The following is a 22,389-nucleotide window of genomic DNA, read 5'->3' as shown; positions in this document are numbered from 1 at the left end:
GATCAAAAGATAGTAGACTCTTACTGTGGGATTCAGGAAACAAATACCATCTTTCAATGTTTCTTGAAGTCAGCCTGGGATATTCTTTGTATGAATAAGGTCCAAATCTGCAGATCAAATGTAAAATATTCATAAATGACTATAGAGTATGGATAATGATTGCTCTCCAAGTGCATGTCTGATTAAACATAGTGATTTGGCTGATCAACGGGCAGTGAGCTACAGGAAAAAAACAACATACTATAATTAGATACATTTAAAATTCATTAAATCGCCTTAACCATAAATCTTTATAGAATATGCAATTGAGTTATTATTACTTTCCGTAATTTTTGCCAATTTTGATAAATGAAATAGAATTTCCTTTATATAGCGCCAAATCACAAGAACTGTTCCCTAAAGATCCTTTATATTGTAAGGTAAAGAACCCTAAAATAATACAGTGAAAACCCCAACAACGACCCATAATACCATAAGGCAGAGCCTTTGGCTTATGGGCCCTTCTTCTGTGTAAGACGCACCAGTTTTGATTCAGGAAATGGACACCTTGTCGACTTTAAAGACTAGGTTTAAAAATTGGTGTGATTGTAGCCCAGGAGGATGGAGCAAGTCATTTACTAATTGGAAGTTTGGTGGTTCGATTCCTGGATGCTTCAGTGTGCATACCAAATATCCTTGAGCCAGATACTAACCCCTGTAATGCATGCACTGGAGTGTGAATGTGTGTAAATGTTAGAAAACACTATTTTCTGACATTTAGAAAATAGTTTGTATAAAGCCTTTTTGAGTGCTGAGGTAGAGCAGAAAATCGTTATATAAAAACCAGTCCATTACCAAAACTTCCCTTTTGCTAAACAATGTAGTTTGAACTGGATCTGGTGACACCGAATCTTTCCTTTGTTACACTGCAATAGGCTTAGGCTTCCCATGAGTCACTATGTCATGATGCAGTATTTCTTCCTCAATCACCTTATTCACTCTGTGATTGTATGTAATTTCTGCATCATCATGTAATTTCAAATGCAACATTCAACTTCAAAACTTTAGAGTCAGCTCCTTAACTGCTTGTATCTGTTCATTGTCTAGTTCAGTCTGTTGTCGTTGTGGACTTGTACTCTTATGTACACCACACTGACATTCTGTCTCAGGATAGTCATGGACCATCTAGTTGTACTCTTTCGGAGGTTGGTCTTTCTCTGGTCTTATACCCATTCAAAAGCAGATGATATATCTCTGACCATTCCACAAAATCTTCTACTAATACTCTCCTCCTGCATATCACACATATTTTCAACCTACTGCATAATCATCTGAATATTTCTGTAGAGGAGGTCCTGGAGGTGTACTGAAAGTCTGAAGTGTAATAAGTGAACAGGAATTGAAACAGTGCAGCCCTTTCTGGAGCTCCAGTACTATAAATCACAATGTCAGCTAGAGCACTGCCAAATCTTACATACTTTATACTGGATGTGATTACTGACATTTCCTGTGTTTTCTCCCTGAGTGACACTGGTTAGATTGTGTTGAAAAGCTTTTGTAACCCACATCAACTACACTGTCACATCCAACCATTACAATAAAATATATATGGAAGCTTCATAAGGGCAACTGTGGGTCATGTGATAGAGAGGGTTATCTACCAATGGTGGAATCCACACACTCAAGTAACCTCGGGCAAGATACTGAGCCCATTGCCTCTACTTGGCATATGAGCACAAGAAAGTATGCGTTTAGGTGTAGATGATAAATGTGCTGTGTGAATGTAGGTGTGACTGGCTGAGTAAGGTCTGCAGTAGAAAATGGTTTAAATTTTCAACTGAATAGAATGGTGCTATAGAAGTATCAGGTTTTTTTTGTTTAACATAATCTGCCTTTGGATCCTCTTCCACACGCTCCATTCCTTACACAACTTTAAAAACAAGTGGCCTCTAACTTTACTTGATATTCTCTGCATCAAACTGTAAAAGTCAGAAATAAACCCACAAACAACAGCTGATAGCATTGTCATTCTCTCTGTTGTCAGCCTTTAATACTAGTTCTTATAGTTGTTTGTTTCCCAGAAACTTTATATGCAAGTGTCTAATAATGATGCTTTCATTTTTTGGGGGGGTATTTAGCCTAACCCTCAGCCCCTGGCTGTATGTGATACACCAGCAGATTAAAAAAACAAAAAAAACCAAAAAAAACAAAATGGATATGATTGAATTCTGACTGTTCCAGAGAAGTCTTGGGAAGCTGCTCAAGTTTTGAAGATCTGCACCTACGCAGTTTGAAATTACGGACCTAAGTAATTAACCTGTTTGGAAATCAGTCTATGGCTGTGGTTGGCTACTATTGGCCACTATCTGCGCAGAGCCTTCTCCAATTTGACTTTTATCTGAACTGCATTTTAATGAAATAAATGATTTTAATTGGGACTGACTTTCTTCTTCGTCTGATGGCACACTGTTTATCTTTAAACTTTAAACAAAATATTCAAAGCCTTAATCCCAAATCACCAGATAAATCATCTCTTATTAACACTTTTTTAAACTAGTATGCCAAATAGGTTTGTGGGTGATTTAACTGGGGTCGTATTACAATTCCAATTTAGCATGGAGATATTTCCATTGGCCATTCTCCTACATAAGAGCAACCAGACGTGGGCTACTGCGAGAAAATCTGACTAATGACGATTGGCTATGTTTTCGTAAGTTTTGTAATTGGTTCAATGCCTCCATTAGGAGGGCAAATGCTCATACCATCAAGATGGTTTCTGAACAGTCACAGCTAGCTTTTGATTGTATACAGTCACAGCTGTGTCAGCTCTGACTGGTTTTAAATACAAATAAAACCAAGGTCATGTTGTTCTGAAATAGAAAGTGCATGTCTGCAGTACTTCACTCTCTTGTACCCGGCATTTCTATTGAACCTGTGACCTCATACAAATACTTGGGTGTTTGTGATTGGTGATAATCTTTCCTGTAAGCTACATATTGCTCATCTGTTAAATAAACTTTTTTCTTTTTTCCAAAATCATTGCTAATTTGTGTTTCACTTTCACTCCAAGGAAAAGGCATCTTGCTACCACCTTTTTACCCCTCCTAACTAGCTCTGCTCATTCTCTCCATCTTTTGGACTCTATCTGGTTGACTGGTCCTTATTGGCCTTGCTATTTGTGGTTTACTGCCCTCCTATTACATGTTACTTAAAGATTTTAGTCATAGTTTGTGGTCTCAAGACTTAATTACATTGAGCGTTGCATCAGTTCGTACAGAACTCGGAAAGAAGACATTCTTCTTTTCTGCCCCGTTTCCATGGATTACATTACAGAAAGACTTACAGCTCTCTCAGTAGATTTCACTTGCAGAGTTTAAAAGATGTACAAATGCCTTTGTGAAATCATAATTGTGAATTTGTTCTTGTTTTTCCAGTAACTGTTTAAACATGAGATAATTTTTATTTTTGTCATTTTATTCCTATTTTATTGTTTTATTGTTATTTTATTTTGTTTGTCTCTCTTGTAAATGAGACATTGAGTCTCAATGAAGGTTAAATAAATTAATGACCACCTCTGGTGGAGTTGGGCTCCCTCCTCCTGCTGGCATGGTATCGCCGAGATGTGTGGTCCCAAATCTTCCCTACCGTTGAGGGCTGCTGATGGCCCATCTCTGCCTCTTGCTCTGGTGGGGCATTTTTGCAGTTTCCCACCCTAATTTCTTTTTTTCTTTTTTTTCGTCTGTCCCATTTGGTTTTTTAGCCGTCAGAATTGTTGTCTGAAGACCAACAAGGATATCCAGTGGATTTACTTTGCCAAATGGATCATCACGACCTTGCCGTATTGGTCCATTTGATCGACCTTTGTTGTTATTATTTATTTTATTTTATTTTCAGTTGTTACAGACGGGACAAACATGACTGAGGGATAGTGTTAAGAGATATACTCTAAAGCACTTCTTCAGTAGAGACTCAGAGAAGAGAAACACACAGAACTTCTTGCTAGCAAGGGCAGCCCATATGCGAATCCAGAGATCTGAACCAATCTTGTGATGGTTTGTTCGGGATCATTAAAAATAAGTAATTTATTTTTGGCAAGATCATCATTTTTATAGTGGCGACCCTTCCCATGAGTGATATGGGTAGAGATTTCCATCTAGTCAGATCGCCTTCTACTTTCTTTAGAAGTGGGATGTGGTTTAATTTAGTTAAGTCTGAAAGCTTAGGAGAGACATTAATACCTAAATATTTAATATTTCCAGATTGTAGTGGGGCAGAAGAAGAATTATGGAAGGAGCAGTTAATTGGAAGAACTGTAGATTTTGACCAGTTAATTGAATAATCTGAAACTCTTGAAAACCAGTTTCTGAGGTACCGTAATTACTCTAATAAAGGTTGGTTTGTGAGTTTTGGAGAAAAAGCAACAAATCATCCGCATAGAGACTGATTTTATGTTCTACGTTCTTACATTTTATGCCCTTAATTGTTGTAACCTGTCTAAATGCTGCTGCTAGTGTTTCGATAAAAATTGCAAAAAGTGAGGGGGAGAGTGGGCATCCCTGTCTGGTGCCCCTCAGGAGACAGAAACTGGAGGATGTCTGGTCATTTGTTCTGACACAAGCTGTTGGTGAATTATATAATATTCTTAGCCAGTTTATGAAAGAGTTTCCAAAACCAAATTTGTGTAAAGTTGCGAATAAAAATTTCCAGTTAACTCTGTGAAACGCTTTTTCTGCATCTAGAGATAATATTGTGGTTTCAATGTTTTTACTGTATGGGTAGTCTATTAAATTAAGTAATCTACGTGCATTTGTTGATGAGTGCCTACCTTTTATGAAACCAGTTTGGTCAGGATGAATTAAAAAGGGGGTTATCTTCTCTAATCTTTTTGAGAGGGCTTTGCAGATTATTTTGAGGTCTGCATTTATAAGGGATATTGGACGATAGCTTGAGGGAAATAAAGGGTCTTTGCCTGGTTTTAGCAGGAGACTAATGTTGGCAGAATTCATATTTGGTGGTAGTCTGCCATTTTCCTTGATTTCCTGCAACATTCCGTGGAATACTGGTGCCAAAATTGTCCAGAATTCTTTGTAGAATTCTGCAGGGTAGCCATCTGAACCTGGAGCCTTATTATTGGGCATACTTACCAGGGCTTCCTGGAGTTCACCTGGCGTCAGTGGCGAATCCAGTGCCATTGCTTGACTGTCTAGTAATTTTGGAAGAGTTACGTTGTCAAGAAACTGATCAATTTCATTTTTAGATGGGTTTATTTGTGGTGAATATAGAGTTTCATAGAAATCCCTAAAAATGTTGTTTATTCTTCCAGGGTCATATATTGTGTTTCCAGATAAATCTTTATCAGCACATATAGTTGTTTTTTATTTATTTATTTTTTTCTAGTTCCTTAATATTTTTGTTTTCTTCTTTCTTTTTGTGTGATGAGAAAGAAATTATAGGGCAGCACGGTGGTTAGCACTGTTGCCGCACAGCAAGAAGGTCCTGAGTCCAATTCCACCATCAGGCCGGGTTCTTTCTGTGTGGAGTTTGCATGTTCTCCCCGTGTCTGCGTGGGTTCCCTCCGGGTACTCCGGCTTCCTCCCACCGTCCAAAGACATGCAGTTTGTGGGGATAGGTTAATTGGATAATCCAAATTGCCACTAGGTGTGGCAATTTGCCACTAGGTGTGGCACGTGAGTGCGAATGGTTGTCTGTCCTTGTGTGTTAGCCCTGCGACAGACTGGTGACCTGTCCAGGGTGTACCCCGCCTCTCGCCCTATGACAGCTGGGATTGGCTCCAGCGCCCCCCGCGACCCTGAAAAGGATAAGCGGTAGCGAATGGATGGATGGATGGATGGAGAAAGAAATTATTTTACCTCTCATCACAGCTTACCCTGCTTCCCATAGAACAGAAGCCGATGTTCCGGGAGTGTCATTAAAGTCTAAATATGAAGTCCACTCTTTAAAATATTTAATAAAGTCTTCATCTTTGAGCAGCGATGTATTGAATCTCCAGTTTTTACTTGGTGTAGCGTTCTTCTTATGTATTAGTGTTAAAGATACAGGAGCATGATCGCTGACAGCTATAGGGTGAATCTCAGTGTCTGAAATATCACTCAGCAGTGAGCTGCTGACTAGGAAATAATCTAGACCAGAGTAGGAGTGATGGACATGTGAGAAGAAAGAATATTCCTTACTGTTGGAGTGAAGGGAGCGCTATGCATCGCAAAGGCCAAAGTTGCTCATATACTGTTCGATTATATTTGTGGACTGCCAATTGCGCTTAGTTCCTGTTGTGTTGGGCCTATCCATTTCTTCATTTAGTCCAAGGTTGAGGTCGTCTCCAAGAATAAGTGTGCAATCAAGGTGTTCATAGAGTGCACTAAAAAATCCGTGGAAGAATGAGGATTCATCAACATTTGGACCATATATACTTACAATACATAGCTTTTTGTTAAATACTGATAATTTAATAATAAGGAATCTACTCTCTGGATCTATAACTGTATCGAGTACTATAAAATTAACATTTTTATGTATAAAAATTGCTACTCCCCTTTGTCTAGAATTATAACAGGCTGCAAACACATTAGGAAACTCAGGTGTTTTAAGTTCGTTTAAACCTGTGACAGGTCTGTGAGTCTCTTATAATAAAACAACATCTGCCTGTAGTTTTTTAAGCTGGTTAAATATCTTTAACATTTTTTCTCTGGTACCAGCTCTATTTACATTCCATGTGACAAACCTTAGTGTGCCCATAATTGTGTGTGTATGTCTAATGATGTACGCTGGGTGTTTCGTTTAGACGAAGAAAATGTGGAGACATCACTTGTTTGTAAATAGAAAGAGAAAACAAAATGTGTGGTGAGAGGCTCCATAAGTCTGACTATGTGTGTGTATATTCACTAATATGAACAAGCGTGGCTTGCGTGTGTGTCCTATAAGTCTGTGTGTGCTGTGAGGCTGTTGTAAATGTGCTGCCGTTGAGCGCATGTTTTTTGCGTGATCGTGGTGTGTGAATATGCAGAAATAGAGGGTGTTTATAGGTGAGTGGGGAAGTAGGCGATCACAGCAGTGAAAGAAAAGAGAAGGAAAAAAACCATGAGAACAGTGAGCGACAAAAAAAAAAAAAAAGAAACAGAAACATTCCAATTAAAGCAATGACGGAGGGTGACGGTGTTATATCGGCTATGACATCATACTGATATTACAAGGTTAAACTCATGTTAAAGGAGAAAGTGTGAATGAATAAGAAAAGAGTGTAGCGGGTTCTTATCTGGAGTGCAGTCAATATAACCACGGAGTGGTGCCGGTGTCATGGTAGAGCTGTCCGTCCACGCAGAGCCGGTGTTCCAGATCTACTGGCGTTTAGATCTACTGGCGTTTAGATCAACTGGCGTTGGTCGAACAGATGTGTGGCAGTCTTGCGTTTCAGGAGCTGCTACTGACAAACCGGCAAAAAAAACGCCAAATGTGTCATCTGTGACACTTGTGAGGTTATCTCAAACACACTCCGTCAGTCTTGATGCTGTTGAACGACAAAATGTTTAAAAATGTGGCGAGTTTACCTGGTGATATCGTCATGCGCGACGCGATCGCGAAAACAGCAAACAATTAACACCACGCCGATGTTGTTCACAGGACAGCACGAGTAAACGATCGGTAGACTCTTGTCGTCGTTATTGTTCCCCTCGCACGTTTTATTTCTCCGGTTTCAGCGTGATTGCTTCACAACTAAAGCGAGCAGTTTACTTTGTGTGCGCTAACATGGACTCGAATCAACCAGTGCCACCTCTGGCCAAGTGCCACAGCCTACAGCCAGCTCAACTTGTGACACACATCTGCAGCACGTTTGAATTCGTTTCATGCACAATACATTTGTACCTTTCAATTGTGTCTGTTTGTGCGTCATGCAAATAAACCTTTGAAATGAATGAAATGACACTAATATTTCACTAGTGTTGTAACATCACATGTCGTTAGAGTAGTCTGCCTGTGTCTTTTCTCTGTGAACAAACATTTTAGAGTTGGTTGTTATATACAGTCTGTATAAGTGTGGTTAATCTAATGAACATTAGATCCTGAGTGCGTCCATAAAAATGAAGGTTATAACAGAAAACCTGTCGCGCTCTCCCCCTCTGTCTTTCACTCACACAGACACGCACACCACCGCCATCAACTTTGCTAAATTGCTAATGAAAAACATTGATCAGGCAGCTGTGATTGAGCAGCAGTGTAGATCCAACTATTTTCACGGTTGTTGTGGTCGTGATAATTTTGTGAGGCCACATCAAAAAGGCTCGGATGAGCTTTCCAAAATTCTACAAGTTGTGCCTCCATCGCTTGTGTCCAGATCACACGCTGCACTGCCGTGCTGCGCCGTCTTTTTCGCTGACATTTGTGTTTGCGCGTGCGCAGTGTGAGAAACTGCGGTGACACCCTCACGACCAAGCGATTGATGATCGGGAGCTCGTCGTGAGGTGTCAATCGCTTCTCGTTACCCCACGTATAATACACGATGCACGACGCATGATGAAGGCCAAAATCGGGCCGATCGCCAAAACGGTCGCACGACTCAAAAATCGGCTCAAAATGGGCCAAAAATCGCACAGTGTCTGCCCAGCATTACTAAAATCGTGATTTTTTTTTTTTTGCGAGAATGTCTCATGACAGTGACGTAAGCGAGTGCGACGTTCGTGACAACAGCTGTGTGCAGATCAACAATGGATCATATGAGTGCGGGAGAGAGTATGAGCGTGCAGCGTTTAAAGCGTGGAAGTACTGACCTTACTTTGAGTTTGATTCCATAAAAAGTGACAAAAACATTAGTGTCCATTGTGCGTGGGAAGAAAACTTCTTTTTACAGCGAAAAACCCCCCCTAAACTTCCAAGCAAGCACCGAGTGCGCTATGACGTAATGGGAAACTCACAGAGAAACTCGCGGATTCTTCCACTGACCGCTGCGGCACACCTGCACCAGGGTAAACCTCCGCCTACGCCACTCCTGCTTTACAGGTGAAAACAGAGCAACAGGAGCGCTAGTCTTTGATGTTATTTATTTTCTGTTCTGTTTTACTTGCATCTATTTGAAAGAGTGAGTGTAAACACGCACACAAAAAAATATTTTATGTGCTGGAATGTGCAGAAAATAAGTTTAAATGTTAGATAAATTTCTTCCAGTCAGAGAATGTTGCATATAATTAAATTTTTGCTTGATGCATAAAGTTAAAAGGTTAAAACTAATAAAACAAGTTTTAAAAAGAGACTTTTCCGTATTATTACATTTTGTATGATGGATTATGCAGAAAAAGTAGAATTGGGCTGAAAGATCTATCGCTTTGTCACCTACTCAGGTTGTAAATCGTATTTTTAAAAAGTAACTAAGTAACTAAGTAATTAATTACTTTTGAAAATAAGTAATCAGTAAAGTAACGGGATTACTTTTTTAGGGAAGTAATCAGTAATTAGTTACTGATTACTTTTTTCAAGTAACTTGACCAACACTGCTTGTAGGTGACATTCACAAAGGTAGGTTGGTTTGGCAGTTAATTTTACCGGTCAGAGTATTTTTCTAGCTAATATTCACAAAGGTAGGACAATTTGCCACTGTGCGCATGCGCAGAAACAACGGGTAGGATGGTTTGCCAGGTAGGATGGATTCCAAGAACACCGGCAGGCAATGTTGTACCGGGGGAGTCTGCCGGGCGACATCTCTTCGATGACGGTGTCTCAATTTTGGCTGGGGAAGATGCACTCTGAGCCTTCTTCATTACTAAAGCACCGGTCGATGTAATCTTGGAGAGCGTCTAAACTCTCCCCGTTGTCCTCCAGGGTGTTAGACATGATAGGACAGATGTTGTTAGTTATATGACAATTGATTAGTTTATTTGGCAATACTGAAGCTTAAAGAAACTTTGTTAAATTCTACGCTTTTTTTCCGCCAAATCTCCAGCGTCTGACGTCACCTACAACATAGGTCGCTTACCTTTTCCCGTCACTTCCCTCACTAATTTCTAAGTACATTTAATGACAAAGACACACACACACACTTGAACTTGACAATCTTGCTCTTTTTCCTCTATCACATTCGCACACACATACACCAATATCAGAATAAGATTGTTGATTGCATTTTCGAATTCTTGTGTTCCAGGTGTTTGTTTCTCTTACAAGCTTCTGCCTGTCCTGAAAACCAAGATACACAACAGTGCAGTTCAGATCATAATTCTAATTTCCGAAGCAGCGAGGCAGGACAGCCAAAAAAAGTTAAATAAATTGAAAAACAAAGAAAACAAAACAAAACAGTTTTTAAAAATCAGCAACAGTATGATGTCAGATAGTCACACGATGCAAAGTCTGAAGTAATAGTAGTTCAAGCTACCAGACAGACAACTTGTGTATCTTACACTCAGCGATAAAGACTTTATATAAAGGACCCGATGATTCCACAGTAGGGGTGGGTTTTTATAATCGATTTATCGATTAAAATCGATTCTGGCTTGGATAACGTAAAATCGATTCATTAAAATCCTGAATCGATTTTTTAATATTAATTTATTTTGCCCGAAATGCCAGAATCTCAGGTGAAAGATCACAAAATTTCAACAACCACCAAACAGCTAAGACAGTAAATGAGAGCAGGTACACGGCTTCTGCACAAAGACGTAAACACACAGCACGGACCCGCGGATCAGAATCAGTGAGATGTCGCCTTTCTCAGCTGACGATCGGGGCTGAAAGCCGACAGCTTGCTGATTCTGATCCGCGGGTCCGCGCTGTGTGTTTAAGCCCTTTTTGCGCTGATCATATGGCTGTTAGTTTTATCTCTCTCCAAACAATATTGACCGAACCAGCAGCAAAAGAAGATCCAAACTACGCTTCACATAAACATCATCATGAATTCACTCTGACTTTTGCTGACTTTTCAGGATAAAAATCACACTTCATGCACAGCTCTCTCTCTCTCTCTTTTCTGCATTATTCGCTTGCTTGTTACGCACAAGTCTACCGTTGTTTACAGCGCTGTCGGCCGGCGTTTTTTTTCCCCTTTTACTTACTTCCGAAAAGTAAACCTAATTTCTGATTGAACAAATTTAAACTTTTTAAAATTAAGCAAAATGCAAAACGCTCAGCCGTGTCTCTAATAAAACCGCTGTAACTTCAGAGGTAATGTTCATGTGTTGATTAATGGTTTTCTTTCGTTTTTGATGTACTGCAGATTATTTTTATAAAATCTCAGGCCAGGAAAATCACCTTCATGTTTTTCTGTGTTTTATCTTCAGCTACTTTGACACAAAGGCCTCTGCTGTGATGCTCACACCTTTGATAAAGTCTTGCGTGTGTCAGCTTCCTTTTAATAGATACAAAAATATGTAAATGTACTGATCTGAATTATTTCTGACTGTCAAAATTTCCCAGATTCAAATCGAATTGAATCTAATTAAATCGAATCGTGGATCGAATCGATTCGGGACCTTGTGAATCGGAATTGAATCGATTCTAGAAATCAGTGACGATACCCAGCCCTATTCCACAGGTTTATTTGGCAAACTGATTTTTATTTTACTCTCACATATGTATATACTTCTGTGACTGTACACTTTCCAGTGGGCTCCAGCCCACTGTTCTCCACTCCAAACCTCACATACCTCTTCTGGGCCTCAGCAGCTACTGAAATAGGGAAGGCATGGTTAGCATGATGGATCTCAGCTGTGCCAGGCAGCCTTCCACATCACTGTCCCCTGAACCCACTGCTCTGCCCCTCCCCTGTAGCTGAGCCACAAAACACACCCTGCCACAGCAACATGCTCATTATTTTGCACAGAAATGACAAATTACTGTATGGATAACACTAATGACAATTTTTAAAAATTTATTTAATTGACTTTACTCTGTGTCAAAACATTTCAAATGAAATTAAGAATGGTGATGTTTATGCCCATTTTGAACTTTAAATATAGTTTAAAATTTGAACTTGACTTAGAATATACAGGTTTTGACTTTGAACTTTGCCTTCAGCCACAGTGAAAACTAAAAATGACCTTACTGCACTTCAGATTTTACAAATGGATTCACAGCCATACTTAACTAATTTCTTGACTGATCCTGTATTTAATTGTGTGTGCCGCCCAGGTGGGAACTATCGTGGTGTATTTGCCCTGGGTCTGGTCCAGGGTGAGTGGAAGATGTATGTAAAGGGCCCACTCGACAGGGAAGAATGCAACCTATACAACATCAACGTCACAGCTAGTGATGGATTGTTTGTTTCCCAAGCAACAGTAGAAGTGACAGTGGTAGACACCAATGACAACAGCCCAATCTGTGACAAGGTGAGAAATAAAGTTGTGTATTGTTTTGTTTTGTTTTTCTACGTAACTGATTTGGCATAACTAGTTGTGTGTGTGTGTGTGTGTGTGTGTGTGTGTGTGTGTGTGTGTGTGTGTGTGTGTGTGTGTGTGTGTGTGTGTGTGTGACTGCAGGTTATGTATACTGCCTACATTCCAGAGGACCTCCCAGTCACTAGTGTTTTGTTGAGGGTTGGAGCTACAGATGCTGATATGGGTATCAGTGCTTGGATTCAGTACTCTCTACATGGTCCTGGATCCCAAGACTTCACTATTGACCCAGACAGTGGTATGGATGCAGACCTACTTTAAATACACACTTTTTCTCTGAATTAGCATGAATCGCAACTTAATCATACACAAGCCAAATGTCATCCCCCCGTTTGGCTCCATCACAATGTTTCATATCTTGTTTTAAACCTGTCCAGGTGAGATCAAGTCATCTGTGCCTCTGGACCGTGAGATGACACCTAGTTATCAACTGGTTGCCCAGGCTACTGATGGTGGTGGGCGGTGGTGCCATGCTGTGGTGTATCTGACAGTAACTGATGTGAATGACAATCCACCTATTTTCACCCAGTCTCGGTACACCACCAGCGTCTATGAAGACACAGTCACCAAAGCCCTACTTACACGTATCCAGGCCATAGACCCTGATGAAGGTGATACACTAGGCAACTGTTTATATTATCACTACTACAAGTACTGCTTCCATTGCTAATCTGCATCACAAGAAACCAATTACTCAAGGTGCAACTAATTGAGCCACATCAAAAAAAATTAGCAGTATTTAATATAAATGAGGTACACAACATACCTAATTGAAATTTGGCTCTTTCTGAAGTGCTCAAACTTTCCAGCACTCCTTTTGGATCACTCCCCGGAATTCTCACAAAAACACAAAAAATGTCATTAAGCATGATGCACATCATGCTTGCGACCTGATGTCTGGGTTTGAACCACGAGGAAGAGTTTGGTCATGTTGAAAATGAAAGTTGGATTAGATTGACACAGAGGTCCTTGCTTGTGGACTGTTATGAACTTCCTTTCATGAAGCAGTGTGAAAATAGCATGAGTGCTGGAAGGCACAAATCATTTCACAAGGAGACAACCTTTAAGGAAAAAACATTCTGAAATATTTTTTTCAGCAGGGCTGCACATAAGTGGTCCTCAGGTGCACATTCGCTGTCAAAATAAAAGACTCGCACCAGATAAGAAGTTGGAACGCGCGTTTGTGTACATAAGATGTTCTGGAGGAGGACAGACATTTGTTCAGAAGTCTTAAAGCTGTCGAAGAAGCAAGCTCCACAAGCAATTACTTTGGTGTTCCTCCACCGCAAAAGAAGCGCGTATTCCCGGAAATTCCGAGAAATTCCGTAAGCAAAGTAATTGCTTACATCTTTAAAATATCGACATCTTTAAGAGTTCTGAACAAATGTCTATCCTCCTCCAGAACATCTTATTTACGCAAATCCACGTTCCAGCTTCTCGTCTGGTGCGCGTCTTTTATTTTGACAGCAAATGTGTACCTGCGGACCACTTATGTGCAGCCCTGTTTATCAGACATTTCCAGACATGTTAATTCAAAACCTGCATGAAGTGAAAGAAGCTAATGCAAAATCAAACAGTTCTTTTAGAGAAAAATAGTAACAGGGAAATGTTAATATAAAAGCTTACCTAATATACTGTAGTACTAAAAAGAAGTTAAACTAATTGTATACAAATTTTGAAGTGCTTAAAATATTCAGTCTAATAGTTAATAGAGTTTTATAGAGGTTTTATGTCAGGCCACTAGTAAAAAAAATTTTTATAACTGGGTATAAATCTCATATCGTCTCCTACAAAAGATAACATTTGGTAAGAAGACAAATCCAAGCACTGGCAAACGTGTTGTTTTCAGTGTACTGAGGCCCAAAGCTTCACCCTTTTCTTTTGACATTGCTGTAGGTCCGGGGCGTATGGTGATCTATTCCCTGGCTGACTCTGCAGGAGGATTTTTCTCTATCGACAAATACTCAGGCATCGTGGTCCTGGAAAGAGTTCTCGACCGTGAAATCCAGCCATTTTATCAGATAACAGTTTGTGCATCTGATCAAGGCTCACCACTCCCACTCTACTCACTGGTCAATGTCACAATTACTGTCCTGGACATCAATGACAATCCACCTGTGTTTGAGCGACGTGATCAGTTGGCATCTGTGCCAGAAGATGTGGGAGTAGGTACTGAAGTTCTGAGAGTTTACGCTGCCAGCAAGGACATCGGGACTAATGCTGAGATTACTTACAGTATCCGATCAGGGAATGAGCACGGAAAGTTCCACATTCATCCACTCACTGGTGAGTGAGGGACACCCTCTCACTTTGTGTAGGTGTTACAGTATTAGTCTGTGCTTTTCATTGCTCTTACAGTTTCTAAGATGTTATATATCTGTATCTTTCTCTAACTTGATCTCTATCAGCTTTCACTATGCTATGTTGACTCACAACATTATCTGTTGTTCTTAGGGCCATTAAAAATCTCTCACAGATTTTCATCATAAGGTAGAATGTTCATGAGCATCAGTGAATATCAAGACTTGGCCATACAAATTGCCCATCAATATTGTAATTATAACAATAATAATAATAATGATAGTTTATTTGTACTGCACTTTTAAAAACCAGGGTTACAAAGTGCTTTTCAGAAACAATGAAAAAAGAACAATCAAAGGATAAAAATAAGAAATCAATTAAACTATTTATGCAGCACTCAAGTCTAATCTTAAAATCAGAATAAGATACAATTCTAATTTAATGTGGTTCCAGTTTTAGTGAGTAAAAAACAAAACATGTTATATATTTTAGGTTCTTCAAAATAGCCACCCTTTGCTTTAATTACTGCTTTGCATACTCATGGCATTCTCTTGATAAGCTACATGAGGTAGTTACCTGAAATGGTTTTCCAACAATCTTGAGGACTTTCCAGAGATGCTGACAACTTGTTGGTCCTTTTGCCTTTACTTTGGAGTCCGTCATCCCAAACCATCTGGCTTAAAGCCCATCATCCCAAACCATTTGGTTTGGGATGATGGGGTTTACGTCAGGTGACTGTGAAGCCTAGCAGAGCACTCCATCACTCTCCTTGGTTAAACAGCCCTTACACAACCTGGAGATGTGTTTGGGGTTTGTCCTGTTGAAAAATAAATAATGGTCCAACTAGAGTTGGATGTCTCGAGACCACTTTTATGTGGTCTTGGTCTCGACGGACTTTGGTCTTGGTCTTCTTTTGGTTTCGACAGACTTTGGTCTTGGTCTTCTTTTGGTCTCGTATCCCTCGGTCTTGTCTTGGTCTCGTTGTCTCGGTCTTGCTTTCTCAGATCGACACAGTGCTCGGGAAAGTCCACAGGTGCGCATTCGCTGTCAAAATAAAAAACGTGCACAAGATAAGAAGTTGCAACGCGTTTTTGCGTACATAGGATTTTCTGGAGGAGGACAGACATTTGTTTAGAACTCTTAAAGATGTCGTAGAAGCTCCTTTAAGCAATTACTTTGGTGTTCCTCCACCTCCAAAGAAATGTCAGAAGGAGTCCGAACCACAAAAGAAGCGCATATTCTCGAAAAAGTGGTTGCAGGAGGTGAGCTGGCTTCAAACAAATGATGAACGCACAGAGATTTGGTGCAGAATGTGCCGTGAAAATCCCACTCTAGCGGACAAAAACACTGCCTTTTATATGGACGCAAACGCACGTTTGCGTCCATGTAAAATCCATATTAAATTTAAAAACTGTACTTTTGAGTTAAAATATATATTTATAATTTTAATAAATGACAAATTAAAAAGGCATGAACATTTTTTTTTTTGTATCGACAAAATATTGAACCGTGACACCAAAGTATCGAACCGAACCGTGAATTTTGTGTATCGTTGCACCCCTAATATATATATATATAAAAAAAAACACCCAGCACGCCCCTGCGGGCGGTTTATCCTTCAAGCTCGGGTCCTCTACCAGAGGCCTGGGAGCTTGAGGGTCCTGCGCAGTATCTTAGCTGTTCCCAGGACTACGCTCTTCTGGACAGAGATCGCCGATGTTGTTCCTGGGATCTGCTGGAGCCACTCGCCTAGCTTGGGAGTCACCGCACCTAGTGCTCCGATTACCACGGGGACCACCGTTACCTTCACCCTCCACATCCTCTCGAGCTCTTCTCTGAGCCCTTGGTATTTCTCCAGCTTCTCGTGTTCCTTCTTCCTGATATTGCTGTCATTCGGAACCGCTACATCGATCACTACGGCCATCTTCTTCTGTTTGTCTACCACCACTATGTCCGGTTGGTTAGCCATCACCATTTTGTCCGTCTGTATCTGGAAGTCCCACAGGATCTTAGCTCGGTCATTCTCCACCACCCTTGGGGGCATCTCCCATTTTGACCTCGGGACTTCCAGGTTATACTCGGCACAGATGTTCCTGTACACTATGCCGGCCACTTGGTTATGGCGTTCCATGTATGCCTTGCCTGCTAGCATCTTGCACCCTGCTGTTATGTGCTGGATTGTCTCTGGGGCATCTTTACACAGCCTGCACCTGGGGTCTTGCCTGGTGTGATAGACCCCAGCCTCTATGGATCTTGTGCTCAGAGCTTGTTCTTGTGCTGCCATGATTAGTGCCTCTGTGCTGTCTTTCAGTCCAGCTTTGTCCAGCCACTGGTAGGATTTCTGGATATCAGCCACCTCCTCTATCTGCCGGTGGTACATACCGTGCAGGGGCCTGTCCTTCCATGATGGTTCCTCGTCTCCCTCCTCTTTCTTGGGTTTCTGCTGCCTGAGGTATTCACTGAGCACTCGGTCAGTTGGGGCCATCTTCCTAATGTATTCTTGGATGTTCGTTGTCTCATCCTGGACTGTGGTGCTGACACTCACCAGTCCCCGGCCCCCTTCCTTCCGCTTAGCGTACAGCCTCAGGGTGCTGGATTTGGGGTGAAACCCTCCATGCATGGTAAGGAGCTTTCTTGTCTTTATGTCAGTGGCTTCTATCTCCTCCTTTGGCCAGCCTATTACCCCAGCAGGGTACCTGATCACGGGCAGGGCGTACGTGTTGATGGCCCGGATCTTGTTCTTACCATTCCGCTGACTCCTCAGGACTTGCCTGACCCTCTGCAGGTACTTGGTGGTTGCAGCTTTTCTAGCGGCCTCTTCATGGTTCCCATTCGCCTGTGGGATCCCCAAGTACTTGTAACTGTCCTCTATGTCTGCAATGTTGCCTTCTGGTAGTTCAATCCCCTCAGTTCTGACTACCTTCCCTCTCTTTGTTACCATCCGACTACACTTCTCCAGTCCGAACGACATTCCAATGTCATTGCTGTATAGCCTGGTAGTGTGGATCAGTGAATCGATGTCTCGTTCACTCTTGGCATACAGCTTGATGTCATCCATGTACAGGAGGTGGCTGACAACTGCTCCGTTCTGTAGTCGGTATCCGTAGCCAGTCTTGTTAATGATCTCACTGAGGGGGTTCAGGCCTATGCAGAACAGCAGTGGGGACAGAGCATCTCCTTGGTAGATCCCGCACTTGATGGTGACTTGTGCTATGGGCTTGGAGTTTGCCTCTAGTGTTGTACGCCACATCCCCATTGAGTTCCTGATGAAGGCTCTTAGGGTCCCATTGATCTTGTACAATTCTAGGCATTCCAGTATCCAGCTGTGGGGCATTGAGTCATAGGCCTTCTTGTAATCAATCCAGGCAGTGCACAGGTTGGTCAGTCTGGTCTTGCAGTCTCGGCTGATTGTTCTGTCTACCAGTAGCTGGTGTTTTGCGCCTCTGGTATTCTTGCCAATTCCTTTCTGTGTCCCGCTCATGTATTGACTCATGTGCCTGTTCATCTTAGCCGATATGATGCCTGACAGGAGCTTCCATGTAGTACTGAGGCAGGTTATTGGTCGGTAGTTGGAGGGGACCGGTCCCTTCTTGGGGTCCTTGGGGATCAGGACCGTCCGGCCTTCAGTTAGCCATTCCGGATGTCTCTCGTTAACTAGCAGCTGGTTCATTTGTGCTGCCAGACGCTCGTGGAGTGCAGTCAGCTTCTTCAGCCAGTAGGCGTGAACCATGTCGGGCCCTGGTGCTGTCCAACTCTTCATACTGGAGACCCTTTCTTGGATATCTGCCACTGTGATGGTTACTGGACCCTGTTCAGGGAGGTCGCTGTGGTCAGCCCTCAGATCCTCTAGCCACTGAGCATTGCCATTATGGGTTGCATCCTTCTCCCATATGCTCTTCCAGTATTGCTCCGTCTCCAGCCTTGGTGGTGCTGTTCTCTTATTGTTCCCTTGCCACTGAGAGTACACCTTTGCTGGTTCTGTGGAGAACAGCTGGTTTATTCTCCTGCCTTCTATCTCTCTGGTGTACCTCCTCAAGCGGCTGGCCAAGGCTGTGAGTCTTTGCTTGGCAGTTTCCAAGGCCTCAGGTATGGACAGCTTGCTGTATTTCTTAGGCACCTTATTTGTCGCACCTTTCTGCAACTCCGTTAGTTGGCTAACCTCCCTCCGTGCTACTTTGATCTTGCCCTCTAGCCTCCTTCTCCATGGAGGGTACTGCCCCTTGTCGCTGTTCAACTTGTAGCCAAGCATCTCACTGATCACTGTTGCCGTATTGTAGATCAGCTTGTTAGTGTCGGTAATCGTGGTTGTAGGTATTGCCCGTAGTGCTGCATTAACATCATCTAGCAGACCTTCTGAGGGAACTTCACGTAATCTTGGTAACTGGCTACGCGGGATCCAGGTTTCAAGCTTGGCCATGATCCTATTTTTCAGGTCAGTTCCTCTCGCACTCAACGATCCTTCTCCTATCGCACTTGGGGCTATGTACCCAATCTCGGGTGGGGGTGATGATATCTCCCCCCTGACCTGGCGTCCTGACTCCTCCTTGCCGTAGCATTTGTGTTGTACCTCGTCAATCTCTAGCTGTGAGAGCAGTCCCTTCTTTCGAATGTTGGAACACTGAGCTACTAGTTGTTTCGCCGTCATTGTGGATGTTGGGTATCGAAGAATCCATAGGTCCATAGGTCCCTCATCCTATATATATGCATTATTTGAGATAGAGAGAGAGACAGATAAACTTCAACTTTATTTGTTTTTAAAAAGCTTTAGATAATTCACTTATGAGTTGAGGTTAGGCAGGCCATTCCCATTCCACAACTGAGGAGCTCTAATGGCAAATTGGTTTACGTGTTAGGTGGCAACAGTTAGCAGGTTTCTGCCTTCGGATCTAAGACTGTACACTGGTTGATACAGGAGTGGTTGGAGCTGCAGTTTCTCTATCAAAGTTTGATAGTTTATTGTATAAAATATTGCAATAGGTTAAGTAGTACAAAAATAGAGCATTCATCTATATTAGTAGTTCATTTGTAAACCTCATAAGTACATTCTCAGTACTATGATAATGTCTAAAGCATGACTGAAATTCAGAATTTCAGAGATGTTGTTCTGACATAATACTTCAGGAAAATGAGGACAGAGCATCTTCCCCAAGAGTTTTGCTATAAGTAAGTGGTCTGTAATTAATTTAGTCACAAGAAAGGCCATAATTTTGGACGAGTCCTGTTGCTTCCTATTTATTCCTATCTTTCTATTCCCTCCCACTCTGTTGATCTGCTATACAGTACACTGTACAGGAGCAGCACTTCTAGTAAATGTTCTAGCTGAATATTTACTTAACTTTCTCTCTCCTCTAACCAATGCTCTTAAAGAAATTCCACCAGCTGTTTCCAGCGGACTCTCCAGCACCCTGGCATAGACTTTCCCAGGGAGGCTGAGGAGTGTGATTCCCCTGTAGTTGGAACACACCCTCTGGTCCCCTTTCTTAAAGATGGGGACCACCACCCCGGTCTGCCAGTCCAGTAGTACAGCCCCTGATCTCCATGCAACAATATAGAGACATGTCAACCAAGACAGTCCTACAACATCCAGAGCCTTCAGGAACTCGGGGTGGACCTCGTCCACCCCAGGGGCTCTGCCACCAAGGAGTTGTTTAACTGCCTCAGTGACCTCGCCCCCAGAGATTGGCGGGTCATCCCCTTCATCCCAAGACTCTACTTCCACCACGGAAGACGTGCCAGTGGGATTGAGGAGGTCCTCGAAGTATTCCTTCCACCGCCTGACATTTTTCTCAGTCGAAGTCAGCAGCACTCCATCCACACAATACACAGTGCAGGTAGAGCACCGCTTTCCCCTCTTGAGTCGCCTGACAGTTTGCCAGAATTTCTTCGAGGCAGTCCGAAAGTCTTTCTCCATGGCCTCTCCAAACTCCTCCCACACCCAAGTTTTTGCTTCAGCCACCGACCGCGCCGCATTCCGCTTGGCCTGTCGGTACCTATCAGCTGCCTCAGGACTCCTTCCTCAACTTGGAGGCTCCCCTTACCTCTGGTGTCCACCATTTGGTTCGGGGAATATCACCATGACAGGCACCAACTACCTTGTGGCCGCAGCTCAGTGCAGCAGCTTCGGCAATGGAGATGCTGAACATGGTCCATTCGGACTCCATGTCCCCAGTCTCCCTCGGAATGCTGTTGAAGCTCTGCCAGAGGTGTGAGTTGAAGATCTTGCGGACCGGAGCCTCTGCTAGGCGTTCCCAGCACACCCTCACTTTACATTTAGGCACACCAGGTCTGTCCTGTGCTGTGTCCTGTGTCCTGATCCAACTCACCACCAGGTGGTGATCAGTTGACAGCTCAGCCCATCTCTTTACCCAGTTGTCTAAAGCATATGGCCTCAGGTCTGGTGATACGATTACAAAATTGATCATTGACCTGTGGCCTAGAGTGTCCTGGTGCCACGTACACTTATGGACACTCTTATGTTCGAACATGGTGTTCGTTATGGCCAAACTGTGGTTTGCACAGAAGTTCAATAACAAAACACTGCTCTGGTTCAGATCCGGGAGGCCGTTCCTCCCAATCACACCCTTCCAGATCTTGCTGTCATTGCCCACATGAGCATTGAAGTCTCCCAGTAGGACAACGGAGTCCCTATGAGGAGCACCCTCCAGTGCCCCACCCAGGGACTCCAAGAAGGCTGGGTACTCTGAACTGCCGCTTGGCGTATAAGCACAGACGACGGTCAGGACCCATTCCCTGACCCGAAGGCGAAGGGAACAAACCCTCTCATCCACTGGGAGAAACCCCAACATACCAGCAGCAAGCTGAGGGGATACAGAGATACCCACCCCGGCCCGCCGCCTCTCACCATGGGCAACTCCAGACTGAGACAGAGCCCAGCTTCTATCCAAGAGGCTGGTTCCAGAGCCCAGGCCATGCATTTAGGTGAGCCCGTATATATCTAGCCAGTACCTCTCAACCTCATGCACTAGCTCAGGCTCCTTCCCCATTCCATGTCCCAGTTGCCAGTCTTGGTAGCCAGGGTTCGGTCTGTCAGGACCTCCGCTCCTGGCCGCCGTCCGGCTCACATTGAACCCGACCCGACGGTGCCTCCTGCGGGTGGTGGGCCTGCAGGAAGATGGGCCCATGTCCCTTTTTTCGGCTGTGCCCGACCAGGCCCCATGGACCAAGTCCCGGCCACCAGACGCTTGCTCTCGGGCACCCTCCCTGGGCCTGGCTCCAGGGCGAGGCCCCGGTAACCCTATCCCGGGCAGGGTGAACTGTTCCTACGATGGTCTTTTCATAGGGGTCTTCTGAATCGCTCTTTGAGTTGTCATAGCAGCAAATATACAACAAACAACAAGCACTCATATAAAATGAGTTATAATGGATAAAGACTAAGATAAATGGATAAATATTGAGATATAGGTATAACTATGAATATAAAAGGACAACTATTTGTGCAACTATGTAGTGGTATTAAAAAGTGACACGGTGCATTAAAGTTTGATTAATTCTGTTCCACATGTGTGGGTCTGACCCAAGTGGAAGAATTACAGAGTCTGATAACAGCAGGAAGGAATGATCTCCTGTAACGTTCCATCAGACAGCAAGGTTGAAGGAACCTATTGCTGAAACTGCTCTTCAAGTCGTCCAGTGTGTTATGGATGGGGTGGGTTTCATTGTCCATGATTGCCAGCAGTCTTGTCAGCATTCTGTTACTGAT

General features: G+C 42.8%; 1 protein-coding gene across 2 annotated transcripts in view; it reads left to right on the top strand.

The window, feature by feature from the left end:
• fat3a (FAT atypical cadherin 3a) overlaps positions 1-22,389 on the top strand; it is a 132,700-nt gene that overhangs the window by 60,234 nt on the left and 50,077 nt on the right. For both annotated transcript variants that reach the window (XM_085371094.1, XM_085371093.1), the window contains 4 exons: positions 12,106-12,302; positions 12,453-12,606; positions 12,746-12,979; positions 14,265-14,654. In XM_085371094.1, coding sequence (XP_085227220.1) covers positions 12,106-12,302; positions 12,453-12,606; positions 12,746-12,979; positions 14,265-14,654 — 975 coding nt within the window. The remainder of the gene's footprint in view (positions 1-12,105; positions 12,303-12,452; positions 12,607-12,745; positions 12,980-14,264; positions 14,655-22,389) is intronic.

Source organism: Diplotaxodon limnothrissa, linkage group LG14 (assembly GCF_057381915.1).
Source record: "Diplotaxodon limnothrissa isolate DT_005_m linkage group LG14, D_limnothrissa_male_GT1.1, whole genome shotgun sequence".
Taxonomy (NCBI): Eukaryota; Metazoa; Chordata; class Actinopteri; order Cichliformes; family Cichlidae; genus Diplotaxodon; species Diplotaxodon limnothrissa.
The sequence above is the reverse complement of the archived record's forward strand: the minus strand, read 5'-3'. Positions and strand labels throughout refer to the sequence as shown.